Source organism: Rutilus rutilus (genome assembly GCF_951802725.1).
Source record: "Rutilus rutilus genome assembly, chromosome: 25".
Classification (NCBI taxonomy): Eukaryota; Metazoa; Chordata; class Actinopteri; order Cypriniformes; family Leuciscidae; genus Rutilus; species Rutilus rutilus.
The window spans coordinates 13,256,249-13,273,802 of record NC_140229.1 but is presented as its reverse complement, the minus strand read 5'-3'; the positions used below and the strand labels follow the sequence as shown (position 1 = coordinate 13,273,802).

The following is a 17,554-nucleotide window of genomic DNA, read 5'->3' as shown; positions in this document are numbered from 1 at the left end:
TATAAATCTTTGTTATTCCAGAAAGTGGATTGGTGCAGTAGAAAACACTTTAATATGATATTTTGGAGCGTAATGCAATATGTAATATAACTAATGAAACAAATAATTATGACAATAATGCACTGTAACACCTGGTGCATATTAGATGCACACTATTGTAATGTGTAACAGACAAGGGTGTGGGAAAAAAAGTTAAATGAATTTGTTGGTCAATTCCTTTCGAGTCTGTAATGGTGGGGCTGATAGCCATGAATTTGAGTCATTTCCTCTTAAACTTGGTCAGAGTTTGTGAACAGTTAGCTCCGCTCAGAGGAAGGTGTGGCCAGCATAGTGAACTTGTTGATCCGAGTTGTAAAAACACATCTGTACTACTTGTGTGTCAATGTAAAATTCCATACACCACAAAATAAAGCACTGCTTGAGGAAAGTAGCTTAAAATAACTAAGTGCTATAAAACAATACTGCAGTTCAATGCTATTTAGAAAACAAGTTAAAGATATTGTACACCTAGACTGCCTGTTCCCTATTTAAAGATAAAGTTAAATTCTATTTCGTACTACTGCCACCTAGTGTTTTTCTAACAAAACTACAAAAACAACAGTTATATCAAATAACCAAAACCATTTTATATTACTTGAAAATGTTTTTAATGTCATCCATAATTTAAGTGGTCTAAGCAATACATAATACTTAACTGTGAATAAATAAAACATTTGGTCACTGAAACTATGACAAAAAAAAACATTATTTAAAGTGTTATCAAATTATCCCATATAACATAAATACAGCACATATTTCATTACCATTAAAATTGAAATACTTGAAATATTCCTAATCCAATATGTACGAAGTTTACCATATACATGTTCTATTACAAATAATCTAAAGTGCAAACAGTTACTGTTATCTTTCTTTAAAAAATAGACCAGTCACAAATTCAAAAAACAGTGTGACAGAACTACAAAAATACACTTTTAAAAAATTTGGTCAGTCATCTTAGTGGTAACTTCAAAAAACACTTTTCAATGGAACACCCCTCACATTGACACCAATGAACTAACATACTGTAGTAACAGTGGTCACTGAAGCTGGTGTACAAAGTTGGAAGAGCTGCCCCAGTAGCCATGCTTGCTGCGGTAACCCTGTTGGACCCAGCTGTGCGGTTTAAAGGAATGGTTGGGTCTGCAAGGGGGGCGGATCATGTAGTGTGGCCGTTGAGGGTAATGCCCTTTCCCTGGGCCGAATTTCTTTCTTGGTAGAGGATTCCATACTGGGGCACTGGCATATACAAGCTTTACAAAAGAAAGAGATGACAAGAAATTGATAGAAACAATGGTTACATACATTTGCTTTATATTTCACTGATAAAAGTGAAATTTCCCTTCAAAAGACTACTACAAGTCAACAATTCATCCAAATAGCTCAATTTTTAATTAAATGTACAGACAAATTTGGTAACATTTTTATTATTATTATTATTAAATTTGCAATTAGATTATTTTCCAAAATCATTCAGCTCTATTTGCCACAAAGTGGTGAGCCATGACCAATCTTCGCTTGGCAAGACTGAGATGCTCCCTTTATACCCAAACACGATATCCTCGCCTATTACCAGTTCACCTGCTTATGACTGTTTCAAAAACAGTTTACAGGGTTCCAACACCTTGGTTAACTTCAAATTCAAGGACCTTTCAAGGACTTTCCAGGTCCAATACCCTCAAATTCAAGGACTTAATATGGGGACACATTTGTTGTGTCCAACAACAAACGCTGAGGTACCATTGTAGCAGTTTTGTGAGTGTGTGAACGTCATGGCAACGTTCAACACAAAGTATCTCACGCGGGAAATACTTAACGTAACAGGTAAATGCGCATAACTAACGTAAATCAAGCAAACTTGATTTAAATCAAGCAAAAGGCGAAATAACACATTAGTGGACCGCTAATTTTTTCCAGAAAACTTCTTGCACAAAATAAATTGAAGCACTTTCAAGGACCTGTATGTTTATTTTCAAAAACTTTCCAGGGCCTTGAATATTTTTTTCCAGATTCACAAACTTTCAAGGATTTCAAGGACCCATGGGAACCCTGAGTTTAACTTTTCTATAAGCTTTTCACTTTAATTTTGCATCTGTCCCAAATTTTTTGGAGTGTGTTGCAGCTGCCATCAAAATTTGTTTACATTTACAAAATATAATTAAGTTGTTCAGTAAGAACATTGGAAATCTTTTCTTTTAACTTTTGTCAGTTAAATAAAGTTGAAAGAGAATTAAATCACAGATTCTTGTTTTTATTGACTTTTTATTAACTTTTCAGGATTTAGGTTTGTAGAAGACAGTCCATATAAATAAATATGATTAATAACCTACAATACCGTTCAAGTTTGGGATCAGTGAGTTTTAATTAATACTTCTACTCAGCAAGCATGGGCGGCGCTAGGGAGGTGCTAGCAGGTGTTTTAGCACTCCCAAGAAAGACCAAAGCACCCCGATATCATCCCCCAAAAATAATTTCTGGAAGCAATTATATTCAGGCTGTATTCTATGGAAGCCCTGAACCGCAAAAAAAACCCATATCTTGTTATTTTGAGATATTAAGTTATTTCAACAAAATCTATTGTTATTTCGACATAAGGGGACATTCTAATCTGCATTAAGCCACATTAAGCATTCTTATAATGGTTTTCTATGGGAGGAAAATGCTTACCTTGTAATTAAACACGTTGCGTTCATATTCTGGGCTTATCTGATTTTTTGTACATAGTATACGCTGATTTCACGCAGCCGCCATTTTGAAATCGAAAGTGAGGCTCCGGTGGGAAAAACCCCGGAAGTAAAGATAAACAACAATGCCTTTGGACTACCAACCTGAAGCTGCTGCCGCGATTTACACTTTTGGATGTTAATATCCAATATAGGATATGTATATAGTTCATTCCTGCTTCTTTTTTTACTTTCTGAATTATATAAAAAAAAAATATTTTATTTATAAATTAATTTCACTGTATATAGTCTAAAGTATGAAAGAAATGTATGTACAGTTTTAGAATTGACACAACATCATTAAACACAACAATACGCCATCGCATTCACGACTCTCCTATGATTAAAGGCGACACTTCCGGTTTTCTTCCCACCGGAGCCTCGCTTTCGATTTCAAAATAACGGCTGCGTGAAATCAGCGTATAGCCTACTTTATTATGATTTTAGTATCATAATGATTAATAAATGCACGCACAATTATCCATGAACTTGATAAATGTTGCAGATATCTTTTACTACGCACAAACAAATGCCTTTCAACTTGTGTGTGCAAATTTCAGAATTGAATGTGCAGCAATTTGTACAAATAGAGAGTCTGTGGGCCTACTATACGTGTTGTAGCCATTAAATAAGCACATTTAGTTTCACATTTGTTAAAATATTATAATGTAATGTTTTTTTTCCATCTATGTTGATTATGAAAAGTGAACAGCATGAGTAAGATAGGATGCACAATATATCGTGAGACATGGAGTGGGTCAGACATGAATTTGACCGCTTCATTAATTTTTGTTTTGTAGAAAACCTTTCTTTAAAGTGAATTTTGTTTTGTATAAATTGTATCTTAATTTTAATACATTTTTCATCAACCAATTGCCTGGATTTAATAAATAGCAGCCAATATAATCATGACATGGAGGCGCCGGCTCGGTCACTTGCATTGCACATGAACTGGAGTGGCATCTCATCATAAATTAACGAAACTCAGCGTATGCCTCACAGACATGAGAAATATATCTATAGAAAGCTTGAAATGTCTTTAAACTAAAAATTCTAAACTAAAAGAAATAGGCTACTCTCTGATTATGTAATCCATTATGTGCATTTCTCTCTATAGGCGCGTTCACTACGGAGATGGCAATCGTCAACTTCATCTTTACAAATGCACATCTTGCTTGTTGCGCACACACACAAACACGTCGAAATAATGAGATATTGTTGAAATAACATTATTAATAATAAATAATAAATCTTTAAGAATATTTGATTGAATGTTGTGCTTGTTCAATTTAATAAAATTAAAACTTAAATTGTGATAATTAAATAATTGAATATTAAATACTGAGTATATTATATATATATATATATATATATATATATATATATATATATATATATATATATATATATATATATACGCCGCTCCCCCTGTCAATGATCTAGCACCCCCTCAGCACCTGCGTTAAAAATTCTCTGGTGCCGCCCCTGTCAGCAAGGTACATTAAATTGCTGCTATTTAAGTTACAAAATATATCAATTTAAAATAAATACTATTCTTTTGGACTTTCTATTTATAAGAATCCTGACACACAAAAAAAGTTTCCACCAAAATATTAAGCACAACTGTTTTCAACACTGAAAATAAGAAATGTTCTTGAGCACCAAATCAGCATATTAGAATGATTTCTGAAGGATAATGAGACATTGAAGACCGGAGTAATGATGCTGAAAATTCAGCTTACCCATCGTAGGAATAAATCACATTTTTAAATATTATAACAAAAAAATATTTTAAATGATAATAGTATAATAACAATAAAATAATATTTCACAATATTAATATTTTTCATTATTCATTTTTGATCAAATAAATGTCACTTGGTAAGCAAACTTCTTTCAGAAACAGAAAAAAAAAAAGAAAAAAAAAAACATACCAACCCCAGAATTTTGAACAGTACTGTGCCTATGGCAATCAAGGCAATACAAATACATTTAGGACATTGTACCTGGTATGGAGAGTGGTTGTAGAGAGGTGGGTTGTACTGGAGCTCTCTGCATGTGGTGTCCTCATCCGAGGAAGATCCGGAGTGGTAATCCGACGTGACCCTCTCCACAGCGCTCGTCACTTTCTTTGTCACATCCTCTTTATCATCATCGTCATCGCTTGAGAAGGTGGCCACAGTGAAACCATGATTCCTCTCGCCATACCTGCAGCCATTTCAGAAGTAAAGATTTCTTTCATATTTGAGCAACATACAGTACAGTTGTAAATAAGTAGAAAAACTCACCTACAGCACACCTCTCCAGGGTCGACCCAAAGCGTGAGTTCCTTAGGCAGACCAAGGTCTTTGTACTGCACTCCACTCTCAGCACATGCTCTGAGCAATTCAGCATCCTCTTTATGGAAGCGGTTCACTCTGATGCACCTGCACAGGGTACATTTATAGCTCATTTTAACATGTGAAGCATCACATGCATCCTGAACATCTAACTAGATGTGAATCTAAAGAACACGGGAACTAGGATGTCACTGCACAGTACTGCTTATCAGACTGCTGTACCTGAATGCTTGGCCCTTGCTGGGGTTGTCTGGATACCAATGACCCTTGTACTTCTCCTGTAGTGCTACAGTTAACCGCTCCACAAACAGGTCCAACTTGTCTGCTTCCAACTTCTCAGCCTTCTTTATCAACCGCTTCAAGAAAAACACCACCGCTGCTATTTCTTTCTTCATCGTTAGCTGTTCAGCTGAAATTCAGGTCCAACTTCTGTGAATGTAAATACAGAGACTTGATTAAATATTAAATAGATACTTAAATAAATACCACAACAACACCCTGTGATGATAATGCATTTTCTTGAGTATAAAATAAATTAACCAAAACATGACTTTCAATTAAAGAAATGAATAAAAAAATTATATATATTTTTATATGATAATACAATTAAATTATTACACACACAACCATTTAAAGGTTTGGGGTCAGTAAAAATTAATAGTAATAATAATATATTTTTTAATAATACTTTTTTATTATTATTCAGCAAGGATGCATTACATTGACAGTACAGACATTTCTAATGTTACAAAAGATTTCCACTTCAAATAAATGCTGTTATCCTGAATATTGTTCATCAAAGAAACCCAAAAAAGTGTTACAATTTCAACAAAAATATTAAGCAGCACAACTATTTTCATCATTGATAATAAGAAATGTTTCTTGAGCACCAAATTAGCATATTAGAATGATTTCTGAAGGATCATGTGACACTGAAGACTGGAGTGATGATGCTGAAAATTCACAGGAATAAATTACAGCTAAAAAATATTAAAAGATAAAAGTTATATTAAATTATAATATTTGACAATGACACTATTTTACCAGATTTTTGATCAAATAAATGCAGCCAGATATCTTTCAAAAAAAATTTTTTTTTAAATCCTGTATTTATTAAATAAACTATAAAAAAATGTTGCACTCCAAATTGATAACAAAATCCTTCTTTATTTATTAAATGATTAATTAAATAATAAAACAATTAAATAATTAAATAATCAACAAAAAAAACATTTTTGTATTATTATTACTAATAATAATAATATAAAAAAATATATATTTTTAAAAAGACTTCCAATAACTGTTAGGTCAGGTTTCTTTCTAAACCATCAATCCATCAACATGAATCTACGCATGTAGCAGAAACATAAGCTCTAAGATGTTGGCTGTCTATGAACACAGAACCTAGAGAGAGAGAGAGCAAGTGATTAACACAAAGCCGGTCAGACGGCGGGACAGAACAGCAGGATGGCGCGCTAATACGTTTATACGTTTGAAAAACAAGACCATGACAGAAATGACCATTCGTTTATGGAACTTAATAGCATCATTTCTAGACTGCATTACATTTTTATAATTATTGTATACTTTTAAATTCCCGAGTTGTGGTTTAATTGACCAAATATGATATATATATTATGTCATATTTATAAAAAATAAAAAAACGTAATCAGTCTCCAATGTATAATCTATATATATATATAACACAATCATATATATTTTTATAAAACGTATTTTAAAATACTAAATAGAAAGTCTTCTTTTACCGGTAGTTTCCCAACTGGACTTCAATTAGTAACAAGAGCTAACGTTAACGGCAGCGATCTTATTGAAATGCCATATTAAATCTATACTCCTTTTCCATTTTTAATAAATATTGAAATAATTATTACAAACTGAATCCAGCTAACGTTAACTGTAGCCTAGCCGAGGTTAACGTGGCCTCGATTCCATTTTCAGTTGGCTTTTCTGACAGTTTCCTTTAAAAACATTCATTTCAAATTATTTTATGTAATATTTGGAGCTTATAAACATTTTACTTTTATGCGAGTTCGCTACATCACTACAAACAGATATACCGACCGTGTTTTCCTTTCATCCACATGTGGCCAACTCCTGCTGCCCGCCTGGCGCACAACACACACTTCCAGATCTGCTCCGCGCGAATACGGGTGACGTGACTTTGTCTTGTGCGCATGCTTACAGGAAATGATTCACGAGTCGACTCTTTTGATTCACGAAACGAATGATTCATTGATTGGCAGAGTGTGGAGAAGAAGAGCTGAGCAGCACACACGTAAATGGATGCAGGGTGGAAGTTTCTTTTCTTTTAATTAAATGAATTAAAATATGTATGCCATATTTCATATTTTTTTGGGGAACAGAAATGATCAAGTAAAGGCTGGTGTCCTGTCACGTGACAATGAGAACTGTGGGCAGTTTTATAAATTGGACAATGGCGCCATCTAGCTTGCAAAGTGGTGCTTGATGAACTGATAAACTCGTGACAGGGTCTCTGTGTTGGGAAAAAATGACCTACAATCCACTCAGAATGACTATTGCTACCTTTAATTTCAACATGAGCAACACATGTTGTCAGAAGGGAAATATCTATATCAGGGTATCCACTGCAGTCATAACGAAAGTGCAAAACTTGTGTGGCACATGTCAACAGGAAATACCTATCAGGATGTAGCTCTTACCTCACTTCACACTTCATTATCACAGACAGAATAATATTGCAACCTGGATTGCAGGGAATTTAGAATTAAAAACACCATGCAGGGCTTTGTGTAGGCTATAGGGGTTATTGAATTAAAAGAAAATGGAAATGGAAAAAAGAACGGTGGTGCTGGAGCTTCATGGGTTTTCAGACATGTGGCAGGTTAAATTTAGTGATTTCACTGAGACCTTGCTAAAACTGGCTAAAAACTTGCTCTACCCCAGATAAAATCAGACTGACCAATATTGCTTGATAAATAAATAAAAAAAATGACACCAATCATGGTTTTAAACTGTATTTGCACAATGGCTCACTGGAATAACATGCTAGAATAATCAGTATCGTGGAGGTGACTGTTAGACGGATGATAATCACTCAGAACTGAATACAGCACCTCAGTCTTCAGTTCAGAGTGCAGGATGAGCTCAGATGGGACACTGACCTCTACAGGCTGTTGACAGGATCTCATTGGACAACCTTTAGAAGAGATTATTAATGCAAAAACATCTGATCAATGATGTTGTTCATATTGATGAAAACACGAGGAAGGCTGTTGTGTTAGAGATAAACTCAATGACATACTCACACATTACTGTGATGATCAGGAGGACAAGAGTCAGCAGTGCAGAGGTGAACAAAACTATCCAAATATGACAGTCTATAAAATATGATTATTGGAGGGTCATTATGTATTCTGATGTTTCTATACAGGATAAAAAGATGTATGTATGTAATGTGTAATACCTCGAAACCTCTGTTTGTTCTCATAACAGTCAGCAGGAGACAGGTGGAGAATCATTGGTTGGCTCAGGGATGAGTGATTTACCCAACACGAGTAGTTTGTACAGTCAGAGACATTCAAATATGAATGGAGGGTGAATGATCCATCTGGGTTGGTTTTGTTAATGTTGTACGTGAGAGGGACGTTCTGAAATCCTCCATTTCTCATCCACACCTGCTCTAGAGCAGAAGGGTAAAACCCCTCAGAGAGGCAAAGAATCGTGTGAGATCCATCCGATGCTCTTACATGTGACACGGACACCTTGGGGTGTGCTGTAGTAAATATAAGAGTTATTAATAAAAAAGCTCATAGGAGCAGATATTTGTCTCAGTTATGATACACTCAAGTCACTATGATTTCTGATTCTACTCAAACTTACCAATCACTTGAACAAATGTTCCTTCTTCATCCAAAAGCTCAGAAGGAGGTGGTATGGTTTTTGTCACAACACATTTGTAAGTGCCAGTATCATTTATCTGCAGATTTGATACCTCAAATGACATTTCCTCAGTCTTTGGAATAAATCTAATGTGATCTTTACATGACTGATTTATCCATGAATTGTTACTCTTCATAAATGAACACAGTTGATTATTAGTTGTCAGTTCCACTGTGAAACATTCAAAGCCACTTGATGGTTTGTATTTACAACTGATATTGACTGACTTTCCTCGATGAACAGTCTGAACTGAGGAGCCGCTGAATTCTGGATGTCCAGCTATAACAACTGAAAAAGACAGGGCAGCAATAATAATAATAATGTTTTAGTTATCACTTCACTAGATTTAATTAAAAATAATATTGATTAAATAAAAATAATTAATTATAAATAAATATTTATATTAAATATAAATACTGTATAATATTTAAAATAAGATTTTTCAAATTAAAATACCAACCAGACAGAAGCATCCATACGCATGTGGTCAAAGAGTTACACTTTAATGACATCTAGAGAAAACAGAAAGTGGAATATTGATTTCCCAGTTTTGAACAGAAGTAAACTACTGTATATAGCAGGGTAAAAGAAAGATCATAGCAAATATTAGTTTTGCGTTTCCATTTGCCCCAACTGCAAAAAAAAAAAGAAAAGAAAAGAAAAGAAAAGAAAAGAAAAGAAAAGAAAAGAAAAGAAAAGAAAAGAAAAGAAAAGAATTTGAGTGCGTTTCCACGACTCTTCGACAGAATCACTGTAAAATATAAAAAATCCCCCTAATTCAACTTAACGATTAAGTTCAGTTGCTGATATTTAAGAATAATCAAATTGGAATTTTAATCAACTTTAAAAAAAAAAAATCTTGTCTAGTTATCATTTAAAAACAAAATTGAAGTTTGTTCAAATATTTTGATGAGTTAAAGTAATGGAAAAACATGTTATCATGAATTATTAAGAACAAAAGAACAATAACTTTTCAAGAATAAAATACAGAAGAGAAAAAGATCAGTTACTCTTTCGCAATTTAGTGTGTACACAAAATGTAGAGTTGTCAATGTACAAAATATATAAAAATAGATTTACAACGTTAATTATTTCGGAAATGCATCTAATTTGTAAACATGAGTTAATGCATTAGCTAATACTAATTAACAATGAGCAAAATATATATTTACAGCATTTGTTAACCTTTGTTAATGTTATAAATATGTTTTATTAAAAACAATATTTAAAAAAATTGTTCACAGTGCATTAACTAACAGATATAACTTTTTGGTACAAAAAAAAATTAAGTTTTGTTTTTAATTGTTAGTTCTCTTACGAGAGGTTCTCTCGTATTGCGTAAGCTAGCTTACGCTGCGGGAAAGTCTCCTTTCTCGAGATACTGAAGCCAAAAATTATCCTTAATTTTTTAAATCTTGTCAACGCAGTGCGGCAGCCTGCAGACCTAGGGCAGGCGAATCGCGTGCCCATTGGCTGCTCTGCGGCAACTGCAGCAGCCTATGGCTGAGCCTTGCGCGTGACGTCACGTCCAATGAGCGCGCTTGGCGCGCTTGATGCGTCACAGCCCGTCATTAGGGGTGTGGCTTAGCGTATATAGGCAAGGTACAGAGGCTGCTTAGCTGATTTCTGTCTCTTCAGCGAAGCTCTTCGCATCGCTGATCTCCGAGGAAGCCGCCGTTGAATCAAGCGACCAGCACGCCGAGGTTTTCAGCCTGAGGACGCCGGCCGCTCGCCGCCTTCAGCCTTCCCTGCCTGCTGCGCCATCCGGCATATATATCCTTTCCTTGCTCTGTGTTGTGTGTTTTGTGTGTCCGCCGCGACACACTTGCATCTAAAAGAGCGCGAGGCGTTGTTGCAAATGCCTCGCTCATCCTGTGGCTCGTGCAGAGCCGCGCTCAGCGACGGAGACCGCCACGTGGTGTGCGCTCTCTGCCTGGGCTTCTATGACAGCTGAGCGCTCGCCGGAGCCCCTCCCGCGAGCCTCGCTATTTCCTTCTCCCCACCTCCCGACGCGCAGCGGCCGGTTCGCCCGCACTGCCGTCGCCTCAGGGGATGAAGCAGACAGCGCTGTTTTCTTAGACAGCTGCTTTCTCCCCTCTGTCAAGCCGCGCAAACGGCGCCGCTCACGAGGGATGTCAGAAACGGACGGTCTCGGGCTATAGCTTCCTTTACGTTACAAGAAAGCTACCCCCCGGACGACGCACGCCCCTCCCTGCGCTCTCCCCCTCTGTTCGAGCCGCGCAAACGCGCCGCTCACAAGGGATGTCAGGAGTAGACGGTCACGGGCTGGCTTCCTTTACGTTATAAGAAAGCTACCCCGCGTCTCGGTCGCGCGCGTCACTCTCCGGCCACCTCCGTTTCTCACACATTTCTCAGTCCCCTCCTAAGCTCAGGCGACTAGAAATATCAATATTGCAGTAAACGAGCCTGTTCTATTACACGCACGCCTGCAAACATACGATGTCATAGCACATGATGACATCTTCCCGCTCTCTCTCCCTTGTTCGAGCCGCGCAACTGCGCCGTTCTCAAGGGACATCAGAGCGGACGTCACGAGCACCGGCGATAAGAGGAAGAGAGAGTGTTTTCCTCCTCGTATATTCTCAGTCCCCTCCAAGTTCAGGCGGCTGGAAATACTATACTGCAGTAACGAGCCTGTTTTATTACACGCGCGCGTCTGCAAACAAACGCCGAAACGAAACATCGCTCGGTCATATGCTCGCACTAACTAAAAGTTTATGTGTGCTCCTGTGGCTCAGTGGCAGAGCATTGGACTTCCACACGGGAGTCCCGTGTTCGAATCCTGCTCTGGCAGCAGATAAATATTTTTTTCTGCTGGCTTCTCCGAGCTCGCGGCCAGCTTTCTCACATACAGAAAGTGAACCCGTATCCCGCAGGATGGTGCTTGAGTATTTATGAGCGTCTAAACTTATGAGCCATCAAAGCTTCTCGCTCTATCAGTTTCCTATTACACCGATGGTGTTATACGTGTAGAAAATGTGCCCACTCCCACGTGCTCACTGCTACACACAAACACGGTCTCCTCGGTAACGTCCACAGAGCGCACTCTCTTAAAGCGGTCACACGCCGCTTGAGTACTAAGTGTAGGAAATGTGCCCACAACTCTGTGCTCACACCTACCCGTTGCTCGCTCTGCCACTCAGTTACCCCGGGTTGCAGATCCTCTAAAGCTCACCACATTCCAGCTCTAGCCGAAGATAAGTGTAGAAAATGTGCCCACTCTCATGTGCTCACTGCTTCACACAAACACGGTCCCCATGGTAACGCGCTCAGAGCGCTCTCTCTCTTAAAGCGGACACGCGCCGCTCGAGTATTAAGTGTAGTAAATGTGCCCACAACTCTGTGCTCACACATACCCGCTGCTCGCTCTGCCATTCAGTTACCTCGGGTTACAGACCCTCTAAAGCCCCGAAACACTCCGGCTCCGGCCGAGGGTGTCATAAGTGTAGAAATGTGCCCACTCCCATGTGCTCACTGCTTCGCACAAACACGGTCCCCATGGTTACGCGCTCAGAGCGCTCTCTCATAGGCGAACACTCACCGCTCGAGTATTAAGTGTAGTAAATGTGCCCACAACTCTGTGATCACACCTACCCGCTGCTCGAGTTGCAACGGCTCAGGCCGAGGGGATATTAAGTATAGAAAATGTGCCCACTCCCATGTGTTCACTGCTTCACACAACATGGTTCCCACGGTAATGCGCTCAGAGCGCTCTCATAAAGCGGAAACACGCCGCTCGAGTATTAAGTGTAGTAAATGTGCCCACAACTCTGTGCTCACACCTACTCGCTGCTCGCTCTGCCATACGGTTACCCCGGGTTACAGACCCTCTAAAGCTTCCAAAACACTGGCCGTGTTATAAGTGTAAACCCTGCGCCCGCTCACGAGCACGCGCACTCACTTTCAGACACTATATCCCCCACGCCGCTCTCGCGCCAGGGGTGTTTGACAGCAAAACGCGCTCCATCCTTCAGGACCGAGCTACTGAACGCTGTACAGCCGGCCAATACTGTTTATCAGCCCCGTGTTCGAGCACCGGCGGCGCGCGCGCCGCCCCATCCTCTCTGATACAGGTTCTCCATCCCGCGCAGCGCGGCGATCTGAACCCAGAGACCATTCGACCCCTAGCTATGCGTGCAAAAGCATGGGAAGCTATTCAGGGCGCGTCAGAATGGGTGTTGAACACTACAAAACACGGCTATTCGCCTCAATTCGCTCGTCGCCCCCCGCGCTTCTAGCGCAGACGGAGACGAAAGTCGGTTTAGAAGCAGCGCATCTGCTTCGAGCAGAAATAGCGAAGCTGCTGCGTAAAGGGGCCATAGAACAGGTTCATCCTTCCTTGAGCGAGTCAGGCTTTTTACAGCCGTTATTTCCTCGTTCCCAAGAAGGACGGAGCTTTAAGACCTATTTTAGATCTGAGACATCTGAACACGGCTCTCATGAGACGGCCGTTCAGGATGATTACAACCAGACAGATCCTTGCGCAGATCCGCCCAGGAGACTGGTTTATCTCTCTCGATCTGAAAGACGCGTATTTCCAGATCCAGATAACCCCCCGTCACAGGCCATTCTTGAGATTCGCCTTCGACGGTCGAGCTTATCAATACACAGTCCTGCCGTTCGGCCTGTCTTTAGCACACCGTACATTTACGAAATGCATGGACACGGCTCTCGCGCCCCTGAAAAGTCAGGGAATGCGAATTCTGAACTATCTGGACGACTGGCTTGTTATAGCGCAGTCAGAGACAGAACTTGTGTCTCACAGAACAGCGCTTCTCAGCCATCTGGAAGGTCTGGGTCTAGCGGTCAATTGGACCAAGAGCTCGCTCTCGCCCCGTCAGTCAATTTCCTTTCTCGGAATAGAACTGGACTCGGTGGCGATGACGGCCAGATTGTCGGAGCAGCGCGCGCGCCGCATCCGGCGCCTCGCCGCATCCTTCAAAGAAGGCAATCGGGTTCCTCTGAAAGCATTTCAGCGCATCCTGGGGCATATGGCCTCAGCTGCAGCAGTGCTTCAGTTGGGTTTACTGCGCATGCGCCCGCTTCAACGCTGGCTAAGAGCGCGCGTATCCCATCGAGCCTGGGCGACCGGTGGCTCGCTAATCAGAGTGACTCAGGGCTGTGTCTCAGCCCTGCAGCCCTGGCTAGCAGCTGAATGGTATCACACTGGAGTGATTATGGGAGTGATTTCACACCGGAAAGTTGTCTCAACAGACGCGTCCAACCTAGGTTGGGGAGCGCTCTTCGAAGGCAGACCGGTCTATGGCCGCTGGTCAGACCAGGGGAATCTCCTACACATAAACTGTCTAGAGATGCTCGCGGTCGAGAAAGCGCTCATGCACTTCCTCCTATTCCTCCATGGTCACCATGTTCTAGTCCGCACGGACAACACGTCAGTAGTGGCCTATGTGAACCACCAGGGCGGTGTCAGATCAAAAAAAAAAAAAAAAAAAAAGCTCTGCGCCCTGACGGAACGCCTCCTCGTATGGGCTCAGCACTCTCGGCGCTCTCTGAGAGCATCGCATGTGCCTGGCCATCTGAACGAGGGCCCCGACAGACTGTCCAGGGACAACGTTCCCCTGGGGAGTGGTCTCTACACCTCCAAACAGTCCAGTCGCTGTGGCGCCGCTTTGGCAGAGCGAAAGTCGACCTCTTTGCGTCAAAAGACAACGCACACTGCCCAGTATTCTTTTCAAGAGCGAGGACGCGCTGGCCCAGACGTGGCCCAGCGGCCCGCTATATGCTTCTCCCCCGGTCTCTCTGCTGCCTCAGGTCATCGAGAGAGCCAGGAAAGCGCGCCACACAGTGCTCTTCATAGTGATTTACCAGAAGGGGTGATGAACACGATCATACAATCTAGAGCTCCCTCCACGAGGCGGCTCTACACGTCTAAATGGTCGGTGTTTAACAAATGGTGCACTGCCAGAGGGCTCGATCCACAGACATGTGGGGTCTCGCAAGTATTGTGCTTCCTTCAAGAGCTACTGGACGCGGGCAGGTCCCCCTCCACGCTCAAAGTCTATGTCGCGGCCATTTCAGCGCTCTCTGTCTCAGAGCCGGGCCGCGCATTAGGAAGGAACGAGTTTGTCATCCGCTTCCTTAGAGGAGCGAGAAGGATGAACCCCCCGCGACCCCCTTCGGTTCCTATGTGGGATTTTTCACTGGTCTTAGACGCCCTGAAAGCACATCCCTTTGAACCCCTGGAAACTGTGGATATGAAATACCTCACGCTCAAAACCGTTTTTCTGATAGCACTGTCTTCAGTAAAACGTGTGGGAGACCTTCACGCGTTATCCACTAACGCTGCGTGCCTCGAGTTCGGACCCAATGACTCTAAAGTTATTCTCAGACCGAGGCATGGGTATGTCCCCAAAATTTTGGGCACTCCCTTCAGAGCGCAGGTCATTTCCCTTTCAGCCCTGCCGAATGCTGGCTGCGAGGCAGATAGTAATCTCCTCTGCCCAGTCAGGGCGCTGAGAAGCTATATTTCACGCTCCGCCGCCTTCAGGCGTTCAGAGCAGCTCTTTGTTTCGTTTGGTGGGCGCACCAAGGGTCTCGCCGCCTCGAAACACACCCTATTCAGATGTATAGTTGACGCTATCGCAGCTGCTTACGCATCTAAAAACCTGCAGTGCCCTTTGGGCATTCGGGCGCACTCCACCAGAGGCATGGCCTCATCGTGGGCGTGGTCCAGTGGGATTCCCATTCATGACATTTGTGCAGCGGCAGGCTGGGCCTCCCCTTCCACATTTGTTAGGTTTTACAACCTGGAAGTTCCCGCTTTGCAGGCCAAAGTGTTATCAGCCTAAGTCTCGCGTAGCCAGCCCACTGTCTGTGCGCGGGCTATGTTGCTGATTTAGCTCTACTGGTTGAGCTGCACTATGTGGAAAGTGTCAGTTGGACCGGCTGTGCCGCTCCCTGCCCCATATTATGTGCTTGTGTACTGTGGTATCTTGGCCGCCCAGCTCCACTTCGCGTTCCCTGGGCTCCCCATGGGATTCATTCAGGATGCTGGGCGCGCGCACGGCGTTGACAAGGGTGTTCCCGCAGCGTAAGCTAGCTTACGCAATACGAGAGAACCTCTCGTAAGAGAACGTACTCGGTTACTAACGTAACCTCTGTTCTCTCTAGAGAGGGAACGAGTATTGCGTAACCCGCCGTGCTCTCGCCACGAGCTCATTTCGCTTCATGCGACAGAAACCAGCGAAGCAGCCTCTGTACCTTGCCTATATACGCTAAGCCACACCCCTAATGACGGGCTGTGACGCATCAAGCGCGCCAAGCGCGCTCATTGGACGTGACGTCACGCGCAAGGCTCAGCCATAGGCTGCTGCAGTTGCCGCAGAGCAGCCAATGGGCACGCGATTCGCCTGCCCTAGGTCTGCAGGCTGCCGCACTGCGTTGACTAGATTTAAAAAATTAAGGATAATTTTTGGCTTCAGTATCTCGAGAAAGGAGACTTTCCCGCAGCGTAAGCTAGCTTACGCAATACTCGTTCCCTCTCTAGAGAGAACAGAGGTTACGTTAGTAACCGAGTACATTCATGTTAACAATGAAACCTTAGTGCTATTAAAATATTTGGACAGAACACCACAATTGACCAATCAGACTTATGCCAGAGAGCCGCACAATAAGCAGTTTGTCTTTCCTCTAATTATACATTTGCAAGACTACATATTTGATATGAATTTGCTGTATAGCTCGCAAAATGGCACAGTATGGCACTTTGGAGCAAAACAAGTATTGTTTCAGTTAAGTCAACAGTTTAAACAAAAGTCGATAAAAGTTAACAAATTCACCAGCAACACAAAATTCCTCTGCATTATTATAATGTTTTTCCATTGATATGGTCTGTTTATACTGATCTTGTTACATATGTTGCAAAAGTTCCCATGTACTCACCTTGTCATTTTTTCAGAGATTACATCCTCTTCTGCATTTTTTTTTGCAGGTCTCTGTTCTAACTAATAATGGTGCAAATGAAGAAGTTGGTCTGCGGTTGTGCTGTAAAGTTAGAAACAAGCTCAACCGATCCGACTGATGCAGTCTGAGATACACTCAGTGTATGTGTGGAAGAGAAACAAACTAAAGTTATTTCTTTAAAAAAAATCTATCACTCCTAGATTCTGTCATCAAGCTAGAAGCCAATCACAACTGTTTTCTTCTTTTAGGCCTTCATTGATTGGATGGCACCCATATAAAAGTGTTGCAAAGGTCTGAAAACAACTCGGGGTTTAGTTTTATAAAGAAACATTATGTATGACCTGAAGTTGCAGTGACAATGTCTTAAAAGTGTTCAAATAGTGAAATCAAATGTCTTGTAGACTTTATTTGCTCGTATTTGTCTCCAACAAGACTCTTTTTAGAGCATCATCTTCGTGATCTGACTGAGCAGCTGAACTGGTTATTTTAACCACACAATGTCTACATGCAAAGTGGATGTAGGTCATAGGCAAAAGTGCAGAATCAGTAGGCTACACGTGTCAAATA

At 41.3% G+C, this 17,554-nt stretch overlaps 1 protein-coding gene and 1 long non-coding RNA gene across 2 annotated transcripts; both read right to left on the bottom strand.

Annotated features, from left to right (window-relative positions):
- Positions 1-31: 31 nt before the first annotated feature.
- On the bottom strand, positions 32-7,292 carry btg3 (B-cell translocation gene 3). Its single transcript, XM_084399941.1, has 5 exons — positions 7,184-7,292; positions 5,324-5,530; positions 5,051-5,188; positions 4,769-4,970; positions 32-1,292 (listed from the first exon to the last, which is right to left on the bottom strand). Exons 2-5 carry the CDS (start codon positions 5,494-5,496, stop codon positions 1,080-1,082), a joined length of 726 nt encoding a protein of 241 aa, XP_084256067.1. The 5' UTR covers positions 5,497-5,530; positions 7,184-7,292; the 3' UTR covers positions 32-1,079.
- A 362-nt stretch (positions 7,293-7,654) lies between these two features.
- LOC311285263 lies at positions 7,655-9,331 on the bottom strand. Its single transcript, XR_014626326.1, has 4 exons — positions 8,984-9,331; positions 8,568-8,876; positions 8,410-8,481; positions 7,655-8,300 (listed from the first exon to the last, which is right to left on the bottom strand). It is a non-coding gene; the product is annotated as an uncharacterized lncRNA (long non-coding RNA).
- Positions 9,332-17,554: the final 8,223 nt, after the last annotated feature.

Excerpts from the sequence above, each read along its gene's own strand:
- btg3 (XM_084399941.1), bottom strand. The coding sequence starts at position 5,496 with ATGAAGAAAGAAATAGCAGCGGTGGTGTTTTTCTTGAAGCGGTTGATA. Across the intron at positions 5,189-5,323 it reads AGCAAGGGCCAAGCATTCAG|GTGCATCAGAGTGAACCGCT; the intron begins GTACAGCAGTCT and ends TACCCTGTGCAG. Across the intron at positions 4,971-5,050 it reads CCTGGAGAGGTGTGCTGTAG|GTATGGCGAGAGGAATCATG; the intron begins GTGAGTTTTTCT and ends AAATGGCTGCAG.